The 12,754-nt window shown below is 31.3% G+C and overlaps 1 protein-coding gene across 1 annotated transcript in view; it reads left to right on the top strand.

Moving 5' to 3' along the window:
• The first annotated feature begins 665 nt into the window (after nt 1-665).
• Nucleotides 666-12,754, top strand: part of LOC111710220 (uncharacterized) — a 32,633-nt gene continuing 20,544 nt past the window's right edge. Inside the window, exons 1-12 of the mRNA XM_023484282.1 lie at nt 666-684; nt 1,755-1,858; nt 2,209-2,266; nt 2,394-2,449; nt 2,532-2,571; nt 2,675-2,755; nt 3,552-3,599; nt 4,830-4,923; nt 6,305-6,386; nt 7,908-7,941; nt 9,859-9,950; nt 10,706-10,815. Of these exons, the coding sequence (XP_023340050.1) occupies nt 4,842-4,923; nt 6,305-6,386; nt 7,908-7,941; nt 9,859-9,950; nt 10,706-10,815 (400 nt within the window). The 5' untranslated portion in view covers nt 666-684; nt 1,755-1,858; nt 2,209-2,266; ... (3 more) ...; nt 3,552-3,599; nt 4,830-4,841. The remainder of the gene's footprint in view (nt 685-1,754; nt 1,859-2,208; nt 2,267-2,393; nt 2,450-2,531; nt 2,572-2,674; nt 2,756-3,551; nt 3,600-4,829; nt 4,924-6,304; nt 6,387-7,907; nt 7,942-9,858; nt 9,951-10,705; nt 10,816-12,754) is intronic.

Here is a 12,754-nt window from a genome sequence, read left to right as displayed (position 1 = left end):
TCAAATCCTGTGTTGAAGATATCAATTAAGTATTGTTTTGTCAAATTAATTTTTGTTTTATATATTTTAATATTTTCGATAAGGTAGAATTAATTTTTTTCTTCTTTTTCTAAGCATTCATCATAATGTTAGAGATATAGAGATGAACTTAATTTTTCTACAAAAACTCTTCTCAACCTAATATTTGTAAACTATTTTAAGTTTAATTATTTAATCTAATATAATTAAAAGTTTGAATTATCTTCAGATCTACGGCATTGGTTGGGTTGCAAAGATATAGGGAATAGAAAATCAGAGTTTGTGGCAAGAACTCAATTCCTTTATGAGATTTCACTAACATTCTGATTGATATCACACACCTAGGGTTTCCACGAAATGGCTAAATCTTTTGCGCAAGGGACATGTAGATTTAATATAGACTAAATGTAAAAAACCCCAGACCAGGTATTAAATATTACCCCCTGACCAGGTATTAAATATTACCCCCTGACCAGGTATTATATATTTCTCCCTGACCAGGTATTAAATATTACCCCCTGACCAGGTATTATATATTTCTCCCTGACCAGGTATTAAATATTACCCCCAGACCAGCTATTAAATACAGGGATACCCCCTGACCAGGTATTAAATACAGGGATACCCCCTGACCAGGTATTAAATACAGGGATACCCCCTGACCAGGTATTAAATACTGGGATACCCCCTGACCAGGTATTAAATATTACCCCCTGACCAGGTATTATATATTTCTCCCTAACCAGGTATTAAATATTACCCCCAGACCAGGTATTAAATACAGGGATACCCCCAGACCATGGTATTAAATATTACCCCCAGACCAGCTATTAAATATTACCCCCAGACCAGCTATTAAATATTACGTCCTCACTTGAAAGAATTAGGTGCAGGTGACCAGAACTCCCCCCCCCCTTTCCCAGTTTTATCAATTTTTGTTGTGTATGAGAACTTTTCCTCTGTTTGACCTGTGCCCCCCCTTTTTTCACTGTTTCACTGCAAATTTTCGTTTTAAATGAATGAAGATATTAGACATTTGAACACTTATGTTTTTTTAATAGATTGAAATCTCGAAACATTTCTTGATATCTCCGTCAATTTTTAAAATAGAAAAATAGCAGAGCACATTTTTGAAATTTTTTATACTATTAGCTTTTGGTATTAGATGTTTATCTGGGATTGTAAAGGGTTACCAACAAAAGATTAAACTGCAAAGATGACCTAAATAAGATGATGCTAAGGTTGCAGTGAATCAAGAATTTATGGAAACAATAAATTCTGTACAGTCTCCTCCTTTGTGGGTCACCCTGTACTAAAATTGTTTTTACAAAATAATTCTGCGTTGAACAATTTGGAAGTCGTCAGTCGTCACTTATTTTCCATTTTTACTGGGACCATATTTGTTTTAAGGCAAAATCAATAGACTTTTATCTTCAAAATTGACATTTTGTGTTTAGACTTTTATTTATCAAATGTCAGTAAATTGTGTAAAAGTAAGTTTTAAAGATGAATAAAATAAACAAATAAATTTAAAAAATGCAAGATAAAAATGGTTTATTCATGCCAATCATATTAAATACACATATTAAACTTTTAAAGATTTGCTTTCTCTGTTCAATTTCCTCAAGAACACCTTTGAGTGGTAAGGAAAGGGTTTGTTGGTATCCTGTTAAAAAGTAGAGCATTATAATAATTTCAGAAAAGTAAACATTCCCTTTAATCTATTTTTTTGCTAGATTGGAAACCTTGGTTTACATGCGGTTATTTGGTATATAGCCCTCATTCTTTCCTCTTTACTTTCATTCAGTATAGGATATATACTTCATTTTATACCACCTAGGTAGGTATTCATTCTTCATTCATACATTCATTTAGTATAGAATATATACTTCATTTTATACCACCTAGGTAGGTATTCATTAATTCATCCTTTCACCTAGTATAGGATATATATTTATTTTCATTCCATCTAGGTAGGTATTCATTCATTCATCCTTTCATTTCGTATAGGATATATATTTATTTTCATTCCATCTAGGTAGGTATTTATAAATGCTTGCATTCATCCTTTCATTTATATATTTATATATCCTTTTTCTTCCCTAACAGTTATGATCATCTTATCCTTGTATTTATATATTTAAAACTCTCCTCAATCAGCTTTTTTTTGTAAAGGATTTCTTAATTTAGATTTCGGGACGTTCCTTGGCTAGATAATTATATAACAGAGGAGCATATCGATGACAAGGTGGATAGGGTTAAAAAGGGGGGATAGGGGTCAACTGGGGGATAGGGCTAAACAGGGGGGATAGGGTTAAACAGGAGGATTGGGGTTAAAAAATGGCGGGATATAATAAAAAAAGTTAAATTTTAAGGGTGACACTTGGAAAGCTAAGAGAGAAGTTGCCTTGCTAAAATTTGAGCATATCAGGTTACAACCAAGATTAAAATATATGTTTTAACGTAATTTTTTGAATACATGTTTGGAATACGAATGCATGAACATTTTTTAGTACTCTGGTTCATTCTACAGTTCCAGAACATTTTCTCAAGGGATCAAACCAAACCAAATAAATTTGTTAATCATCTTTTAGAATATCCGTCAAAGTTCTTAAATAAAATTCAAGATGGCGGCCAATGGTTTGGTTTGGATTAGAAGAGAAAGGAGGAAGATTACTATGAAGCCAAGTATAAGAGATTGACCTGTACGGGTAAAATAATAGAAACCATAAATAAGGTAAATTATATTACTATTTCTAATGCATGCCCGCGATTGTCAGTATTACCCTTAAAACCTTCAAATAAGCTGCATGATTTGTTTTTCTTTTTCATCTACATGATAAAGCTTTTCGCTTATATATAATTACATATATGTTAGCTATAGCTGGCCAATCGGCTGGACCAAATTGAGTAACATTTTTTTAAGGAACCCTTGGGCTTCCCGGGGTAACATAAGCTTAAAATATTTCAAATTTCTTTTCAAGTGTTTCTAAAATTCCACGGACAACGCTGGGCACTTCAGCTAGTAATTGATAAGATTAACATATAACCCAGCTGTTCGGGTGGTCACTTGTAACTACGTTAATGAAAACTTAACAAGTCCTACGCGCTTTTTAAAATGCTCGTAGTCTCAGCGCGTCCTTTGTAATTTGAAAATTGAATGCACGAAATTATGCCGCGTGTAGCAAAGACGATATAAAATTCGTCACGTATTCCAATGTATATTGGGACACCCTGTACAAAAGAATCAACTAACATTTATACAATCTTTTGAAGAAAAGTAACTTGGCGGAATAAAGAAAAAATACATTGCCTCAAACTATGATTTTCTAATCCCTATATCTTTGTAACCCTTTGTCGAAGACCTTAAATATTTCAAATTATAAATTCTATTAGATCAATTATAAAGTGTAAAATTTCAAATGTTTACACAATCAGGGTGCATAGAAATAGAGATTAGAAAATTTGAGTTTCCGGCAAAAACTCAATTCCTTAGAACTGTTTAAAACTTATTTTGAAATAAATTATTTTAGGGAATATACTTTGTCTGCTATATCTGTTCTGTTGCTTTTAACCTTCAGGTAACTCAAGGCGGAAATTTCAAGTGGAATTTCGTTAATCTTGAACGCTTGATCTTGATATGCAAGGTGAGCAATTTTAAATTGGAGGATAAATGCTTAATACAGGGTTACCCACAAAGGTTGAGACTGCAGAGACGATTGTACAGAATGTGTACTGTCTACTTCCTTATATTTAGTATTCTCTGCAACTTTAAACTGGGTTCTTTCGTTGCCATGTCAATAAATAGGCCTTAAAAATCAAGGCAGAAGACTTAATTTAACCTTGTAATCGTCATATTTTATGAGTTTCAGGTCGTCTTTACAGTCTCATCCTTTGTGGGTAACCCTGTACTTCAATTTTAAAAGTTCTGACCTCTAATTATATAAATCTATGTATTTAACACTATTCTGATTATAACAAATATATCTTAAAGGGACAGACCGGCTATGTAAGGTAGTTAAACTAAGTATGCAGTGTTATGGACAAATTCTTTAGGATTCATTTGAAAGATATAAAACGTTTTCACGATGTATAATTACTGAGTTTGAGCGCAAAGTCGACGTTCATCTTCATGAATTTCAGAATTGGGTTTTTTAAAATTATTGAATAACGACGACGAAAAATATAGTAAAATTCTATAGTAAATTAATTAGCTGTTTAGGAACATATTTCTCAAAAGAAATTTGTCAATAAATCGAAGTTAGAATTGATTATTTTCTTTTTCATCATTATATATTTTCTATGAATTTGTTCGCAGATTTCTTCAAATTCTTCAAATGTCGTCTTTTTAATAAAAATTCCAGAAATTCTGCAGAATATCTTTGTAATTAAAGAGAGATTATAGACACTAACAATTTAATAAGATTACTTATTTTCGATGATAAGTGTTATTTTTTATTTTCTTAACCTGTTCCTAAACGACTAAATAGTTTACTGTAGAATTTTGTTTACATTTTTTGTCGTCGTTATTTAATAATTTGAAAAAATTCTGAAAACGTATCAAAATCAGGATTTACAGGCCTTTAAAAAGTTTTATTTGTCTAAAAATGAATCCTAAATAATTTGTCCATAAAAAAAACAACATTTCATTTTCACTGTTATATATTGATTTCTTAAATTTGTTATTATTTGGCACCTTTTTGTGCTTGTTTTAAGTGCGTTCGCGGTTTTTTTTACGTTATCTTTTTCCCTTTTCTAAATGGGTCTGTAAATGTGAATAACATCTTTAGATAATTTTATGTTTTTTTTAGGCTTTAATTTTAATGGATTTGGATTTCCATTCATTTGAGTTCTGGACTGTTGTGATTTCAGCTTCAGCAGCCATATCCATATCTTGTTATCTAGGTATACAATCCATATCCATATCTTGTTATCTAGGTATACAATCCATATCCATATCTTGTTATCTAGGTATAATATCCATAACCTGTTATCTAGGTATTCAATCCATATTCATATCTTGTTATCTAGGTATACAATCCATATCCATAACCTGTTATCTAGGTATTCAATCCATATTCATATCTTGTTATCTAGGTATACAATCCATATCCATATCTTGTTATTTAGGTATACAATCCATATCCATATCTTGATATCTAGGTATACAATCCATATCCATATCTTGATATCTAGTATACAATCCATATCCATATCTTGTTATCTAGGTATAATCCATATCCACATCTTGTTATCTAGGTATAATCCATATCCATATTTTGTTATCTAGGTTTAACTGTTTCTTAAATTATTATTAGTTATAATATATTTGAGTCTATGGTGTGGAAGTATAGGACACGTCCATAAAAGCATCATTTTTGTTTTTAACGTTCTGCTTTACATTTGAGATTTAAATCATTGATCTTTGATAATTTAACGAGGTTCTTAAAAGGACTTTAACTGTAATTTCAAAAGAGCCTTCGTTAGTAGAGTGATGTATCTGATTCACAACGGTACCTTAAACGCTTTGTCTGATCAAGTAGGAATTATAAATCCATGTTTTTTAAAAATAATTTTTCAAAACTTGTTATTTTTTGGGTTTCTCTACAATAGTGTCTTGCGCATTTTCTACTTTATACACAAGAGAAAGTTTATCAGAAAAACGAGTTATTGTCACATTATTGATCAGATTAAGGTTTATAGTGTACTGTTATGAAGCTGGTATGTATTCTCTTTAATGGAGGGTAACCTAAAATTTCTATGACAGTCCCTTAAATCTTTGTTTATGCCCTGGGTAGCCTCTTTTTAATCTACGGTGAAAATATCCTAAAACTCATATATTCCCAGCTGAGCTGGAATAAAATTTCACTTTTTTCTTATAGGTTTAAAAGTAAAATATCACCCCAGCTGAGTAAACCTTTCATTATTTTTTGTTCATTTTTTGCTATGAAGTTCCCGCATTCTTTTGAATGATCATCTTTCAGCATTAATATTCGGGATTTTCTTTAATATATACTTTTTAAAAGTTTAAACTTTATATTATATGTTATATAATTGACGTGCCATCTTTGTGTATTTATTTATTTTGATAGTGAACATTTGAATTCATACTTCTTTCTTTCCAGGGCATAAAATTATCTGAAACCTTACTGGTTGAAGGGGGCTCGTAAAGTATTTTCTCCAAAAACATTTCTTTTTCTCGAGGGTTCTCGAAAAGAAAAGTTGTTGGCTCAAATACGTTATACCTCGCCTTCCTTCAACCAGTAGGGTTATAGTGTTTATTTAGTTCTGATGGTAGTTTGTCAGAGTTGTCAAACCCCTCAAACTACTCCTGTTCTTTCAAGGATACTTATACCCTTCCTTCTCAGGTTTACAACCAGACCCTTTTCCAGATCAAATTTTCGCATTTTTTAGAAGTTTTATTTTGTCATAATTAATAAGTTCTCTTTCTTTACTTTAATAAATGTTCGATGAAAAGAATTTGATCTATGTATGTCATCTATCTTTCTGTCCACGTACATTCAACTAGATCCAGCAATCCAAGAACCAACTAATTACATGAAAGAATGAATCTTTTAAATAGACCAATCAAGCGAGATTTTCGCTGTTTCTCGCGAAACTTTCGCATTTCTTATTTCGCGAAAATTTCGCTTGATTGGTCTATTTAAATTATTCTTTCTTGTAATTGGCTGGCTCATGGCGATCTCTTTAATTCATTGAATTCTGTCCACTGAAGGCTTGAACAATATTGATTAGCAAAGCAACTAAGCACTTGCATCAAACTCTTATTTTCTAAATACCACATTATTTCAACCTGATGAGCTGGTAAACCTTTTATATTTATAAAATTTGAATAGTTTGAAATAACAATCAAGGCTACCAAGGTTTTGTTTGATTTGATTTGGTTCGTTTATATAAACCTTTCAGCCTCAGGGTTTTGGAATTTTAAAAGATTCCACAAAATTTTAAGAAGTTTAATAAAGGAATTGAGTTTTTGCCACAGACTAAAATGTTCTTATCCCTTTATCTTTGCAGCCTGACGGTGTAAACCTTTGATATTTCAAACTTAAAATCTAACAGAATTCATAAATTGAAATATTAAATTTCTATAGCATCTGGTTGCAGAGATATAGGGATTAAAAAGTCAGTGTTTGTGGCAAAGACTCAATTCCTTTCTTAACTTTTAAAAAAAGATATTTGTCTTTTTTACCCCATATGAAATTTTTTGTAAAAAACGAACAAAACGAACGAGAGTTATATTGATTATGTTTTTTTTCTTCATGCAAATATCTTCTCTCAGGGTTAAAATATTACATAGTATAAGAAAATCAAATGCTGAGAGTAAACTGTTTTTAATTTTTGTAAAGCGTCTCAAAATTTTGTTGAACCTTTTCAAGTCCAAAAATCTTTTAAAAATCAATAAACGAGCCAAATTAAATGCCCGACGGCCGACACCAATGATGTAAATATAAATGGGATTTGAAAACTAGAGTTTGACGTGTGACTAATCAGTTCCTTAGCTCTTATCATACCAGTTTCTTGAAAATTAGGAAATATTGAAATTCTTTCTTTTTGGTGCATCTTCTCTTGTAGAGAAAATTATATTTACGTTTGTAAGAATTTTTGTTGCAAAACATTATTGTTTTGCTTTTAAAGGGACTGTAAACTTAATTTCAAGTGACTCTCCATTGGTAGAGTTGATGTCAGATTCATTATTCATAATAAATTATCTTCAATATTTATTGATTCTATAAAAGATTGAGAGGTAGGGTTGCTATATGCCTCTCTTTAAATGGAAGTTCACCTAAAATTCCAACGAAGTCTCTTTAAGAAAACATTTAAGAAAAGTTAACTTTTAAATATGAAATAATAATCTAAAATGTTTTTAGTTCGGGAATTCGGCAGTTGTTGGATCTTTCAAAGGAATACATTAAAAACAAACCTTTTCATGAACTCTTTTATAGTTTAAATAATTAAAAGAGAAAACCAACCAGGGATGAAAACTTTAGAATGAGATATCCATAATCTGATTACTTAATCTTAGTATCCAATGGAAACACTTTTGATTTTCTTCTTATTCCTCTCTTTTTGTAAAAAAGTTACTTTTGATAACAATTACAGGTACGACATGCTATATCGATTGGACTAATATCCGATTCAACTTAAGACAGCTTTTCACAAGCAGGCTTTTAAGTTAAAGAGTTCATCTTATAACATGATACGCTGATTGGTTGAATTTTTAACTTCTTTTTTGGATATCGAATGCGTATCATTATCAACCTAATCTCGAGTTTAGTTAAACCAGGAGATCAAGCATTGATCTCGATATCCACCTTTCTAAAGTTTTCAGCTCAGGTTTCTTCTATTTGAATTCAATCAAATATTCGTCTATAATTCAACAATCTTTAAACTTAGGAAGTTGTTTTCTATACTTTTTCGTCTAAATGAATAAAAGAGAAAAAGAGAAAAGACGAAAAAAGTATGTTTAATTTAATTTGAAAGCATGATAAGAGCCTTTTCGGGAATTACGTTTTAATTTTATTTAAACAATTTTTTCCTTTTTTTCTTGACTTTCATGTTTTTTAACTTTTTTATTTGTTTTATTATTAGGAGAATATGGAGGAGAATACGGATCTATATATAGAAACTCAACATTTGTCGCAACTTTTGATATTCAAAGCTTTGCAGAATTTAAAGTTTGAAATATCAAAGGTTTTCGAAGATATAAGGATTAGACAAAATTATGCAGTAAATGTTAAGTTTCTTTCAGAAAAAACTTCCTCAGTCCATATTCTGCTGATATTAAAACAAATAATAAACGTTAAAAAACAGTCGAAAAGTCAAGAAAGAAGAAAAAGTTTTTATTCTCAATAAAATTAAAACGTAATTCCTCTAGGGGACTCTTATCATGTTTTCAAATTGGCAATTGAATAAAGCTTTAACGATTATATGAATCCTTCTTGTTAATACGTCATTGACAATCAATTCGTAACAAGTACTTTGAAAACAAAATAAGTAAATGCATTCACTCAAGATTGCTTTTTGTTGTTAAAAAGATTGCTGTTAATTAAATAGAAGTCCGGTTCGAAAGAAAGATTACTGTTAATTAAATAGAAGTCCGCTTCGAAAATATGGCATTTCTTAGAAAAAGGGAGTTAACCACTGGTCTCAAATATTAATTTTCTAATCTCTCCCAGCGACATGAACCCATTTTAATGTAAACCGTTGATATTTCCGACTTTGATGTCTGTTAGTGAAAATCTCCTAAGTTTGCGGGTCCAGATTTTATAAATGCATCTTTATTATAGATTAATAACAATACAGATAGAACACTAGACTTTTCAAGATTATCGTTCACAATATCCCTGGGGCAGAAGCCCAAATAAGTTACGCGCATACCTCGTTGAATTACAAGACTGAGAGAGAGAGCGAGAGCATGCACGTAACTTCTTTGGGCTTCTGCCTCATGGTTATTGTGAACGAAAACCCCGTAAATCTTAAAAAGACGACATTTAGTGTTCTATCTGTATTGTTATGAATCTATGTTCTTTATCTTGAATCATCGCACAAGAAAAATGGTTCTACTGAATCAACGTGGATTAACATGTCTAGCTTGTACTAAATCCGGCTCAGGTTGCAATGATATATAGAAATGAATTTGAAACAGGTACCTATATACAAAACATTTCACAATCAGTGACGTGATTTTAAAGCAACATTAAATTTACGCTTATATATTGCTGTAACGTCGTCATCTTATTTCATAGTTTTCTGGTTCGCACTGTGTTTGTATTTAAATTAAATTTGTATCTAAATGGATTTTTTTTAATGTTTTGTTAGAATTATCGTGACACCTTGTCCTTTGTGTACATCTACCTCATTCTTCTCTTCATCTTCACAATCTTTCAAATCATTGCAGTAGCTGCTAAAAGGAAAGTTTTTAAAGGACCTGTTGTAGAGAAACCACAATTCAAAATAATCTGTTAAAAAATCAAAATCAGTCAAATCTAATTCATCTTTGATCAGACAAAGCTTTTAAGGTACTATTGTGAATCGGGCATTGCCATTTTTGCATAGAGGGCCACTTAAAGGGAGTGTTCGCGAAAAATGAAAGGGGGTATAGGCTTCATGCGATAAAAAAGAGCTTTTGATCGCCACTAAATTTACTTCTATCTGTTGCGTCTATAAGGAGAAAATTGTTAAAGACGTCTCATACCGAATAACTTAGCGCCCACACAAATTCAGAAAATTGCAACATACGACTTAGACCGTAAAAAATCAATTTAATTTCAAACAAATCATTCAGATATTACAACCTATAGTCATCGATTATCTTTCGCCACATTTGTATATAGTTTATATTTTATAATATTTTATTTTTTTTGGAAAACGTTTTAACGGATTTCGAAAAATGTGAGTGGTTCGCGGCATTCTTAGATAGTTGCGCAAGCAACAAGAGAAATAATCAAATTCAAAACAAATTTGGGAGGGTACACCGAATGAACAAGTCCTTCTAGGGAAATTCCTATTCCGCAGATTGTAATTAGTTTATATATTTTAACGAGAATTTTAAATAATATTTCATATTCCATTTTTATAATTATGTTATATATTTGTAACAGTTTATCAGGTATTTTGAAACTCTTTTCGTTAATATTCAACAAAATCTTACTTTTTTTCTCTACAGATGTTCTTACGAGAAAACAGTGGACTATTTTCTTCTCCGCTTTCTTCACTACAATTTCTTCCAAGCGGAGGGATCTTATAAAAAAGTAGTTCGGCTCTTTGATACAATGGGTAATTATATTATCTATATATACATGACAGTGATGTTCTAAATAGGTCGGAATAATATAAATTGATTTATAACTTCAAAGTCGTCTTTGACCCTTAAAACTGTTTGCGGCAGTCAACATAGGTAACCTGTTTTAGCAATATATTTTTATGAAACAAAAACCACATTATAGCCCTGGTCCGGCCATTTCCAAAATGTGGTCTGCCATTTTCGTGCTTTTATGATTACCGGAGTTATGAATGATTTTGTTCAGAAGGAGACATTTTCATAGTTTTATTCAATAAATTGAAATTTAAATCAAATTCTTAAGATCGCTGGTATTTTTTAAAGCCAAAAAATAGCAGTTCACATTTTGGAAGTCGCAGGATTATGTGATGATTGTTTCATAAAAAATATTGCTAAAATCAAGTTACTTATATGTTGAATGCCGCAAGCATTTTTAAGGTGAAAGACGACTTTGAAGTTATCAATCAAATCATATTATTCCGGTTTATTTAGAACATCACTGTATAAAGTTGTAATCTCTGTTTGTCTGTCTGTTTGTTTGTCCGATCATAACTCAGGAACCTCGGGACTGATTTGCCTAAAATTTAGTTTGGGGTAACGCAGAGAATCGACTTTAATTTCGAAAATTTAGTTTCCCGGTAAAATCAACCACGGTAGTGACTTTGAGTAACATGGGCAACGCTGGGTTTCCAAGCTTGTGTAGTATAATTCTGATTTTACAAAAAACCTGATCACTCGCTTCAAACTCCAATTCTTTTAGTCTAATGATGGGTCTAAACTTTACCTAGATATTTTAAACTATAGAGTTAAATAAATAGTTAAAGTTTGCGGTGTAAAAGGGTTACAACAGGTTTGAAAGATATAAGATTAGAAAGTTAGAATTTAATTAATCAATTTTCTTTAACGCGGACTCTTGAAACGATAAAGAATTCAGGGGCGTATTCAGGAATTTGTCCAGGGGGGGCTTAATTTTTTATCTTTCCAGGGGGGGGGGCTCAGCACCCGTTGGGGCCTGAAAACCCCCTGAAACCAATAGATTAGATAGTCCAGGTGGGGGCTTAGTCCCCATAGCCCCCCTCCCTGAATACGCCCCTGAAAAGATATTAGGAGATTAAGATTTTGTATCATGTATGATGTATCTTATATTAAAGACCCATGTAAAACTCATTTTCTGTATAAAATAAGTATTCTATTGACAACTAGCTTGTGAATCCATCATTGTATTGTCAGGAAACTAAGTTTTAGGTATAAAAAACTTAGCTAAAACTTTTAAACCAAGCAAAGAACATTCCCGCGGTTCTACAAATATTTAAGGCAAATCGGTCACGGGGTTCATGATTATGATGGGACAAACAAAGATACTAACATGCAGACAAAAAAAACCCTTATTCTTATTTATAACTAGCAGAATTACACAGGGTTGCCGAGTTCACTTACAATTACTCCCGTCGTTTACCCGCGCTTGGTCTTAAATCATGATTGTAGCAGTGCCCTAGGTTGCCCGTGGCATTAGAAAATTCTAAATTTTCCAGCATTTGTCATTCTCGGGAATCCACAAAAAAAATATCCGCCAATTAGTTTCAGCTGTTTGGCCAACTACAGCAAACATATAAATGAGAAAAGAGCTTTATTATATACAAAATGAGTCAAATGCTCTGTAAACTTTAGTATTTACTAAAATAGTTGATAAAATGTCGCATAGAATCAAAAATGTTGAAAATTATTTATCGGTAAATATAATCCAATATATAGCAGATATTCATGAATTCTTCTTTCTAGACTTTTAGGGCGCTTCGCACCCATCTTCTATTTAAATTGTGAACATGTTCTTTTTGTTTACATTTAAAAACAAAGAAGAAAAAAATGTTGCGGAGTTTCAAGAATTTTTTTTTTACAAAATTAAAAACCTTAAAAACACATTTTTAAAATTTTTTT

Source organism: Eurytemora carolleeae, unplaced genomic scaffold, assembly GCF_000591075.1.
Source record: "Eurytemora carolleeae unplaced genomic scaffold, Eaff_2.0 scaffold93, whole genome shotgun sequence".
Classification (NCBI taxonomy): Eukaryota; Metazoa; Arthropoda; class Copepoda; order Calanoida; family Temoridae; genus Eurytemora; species Eurytemora carolleeae.
This window is presented reverse-complemented; position numbering and strand designations above follow the sequence as displayed.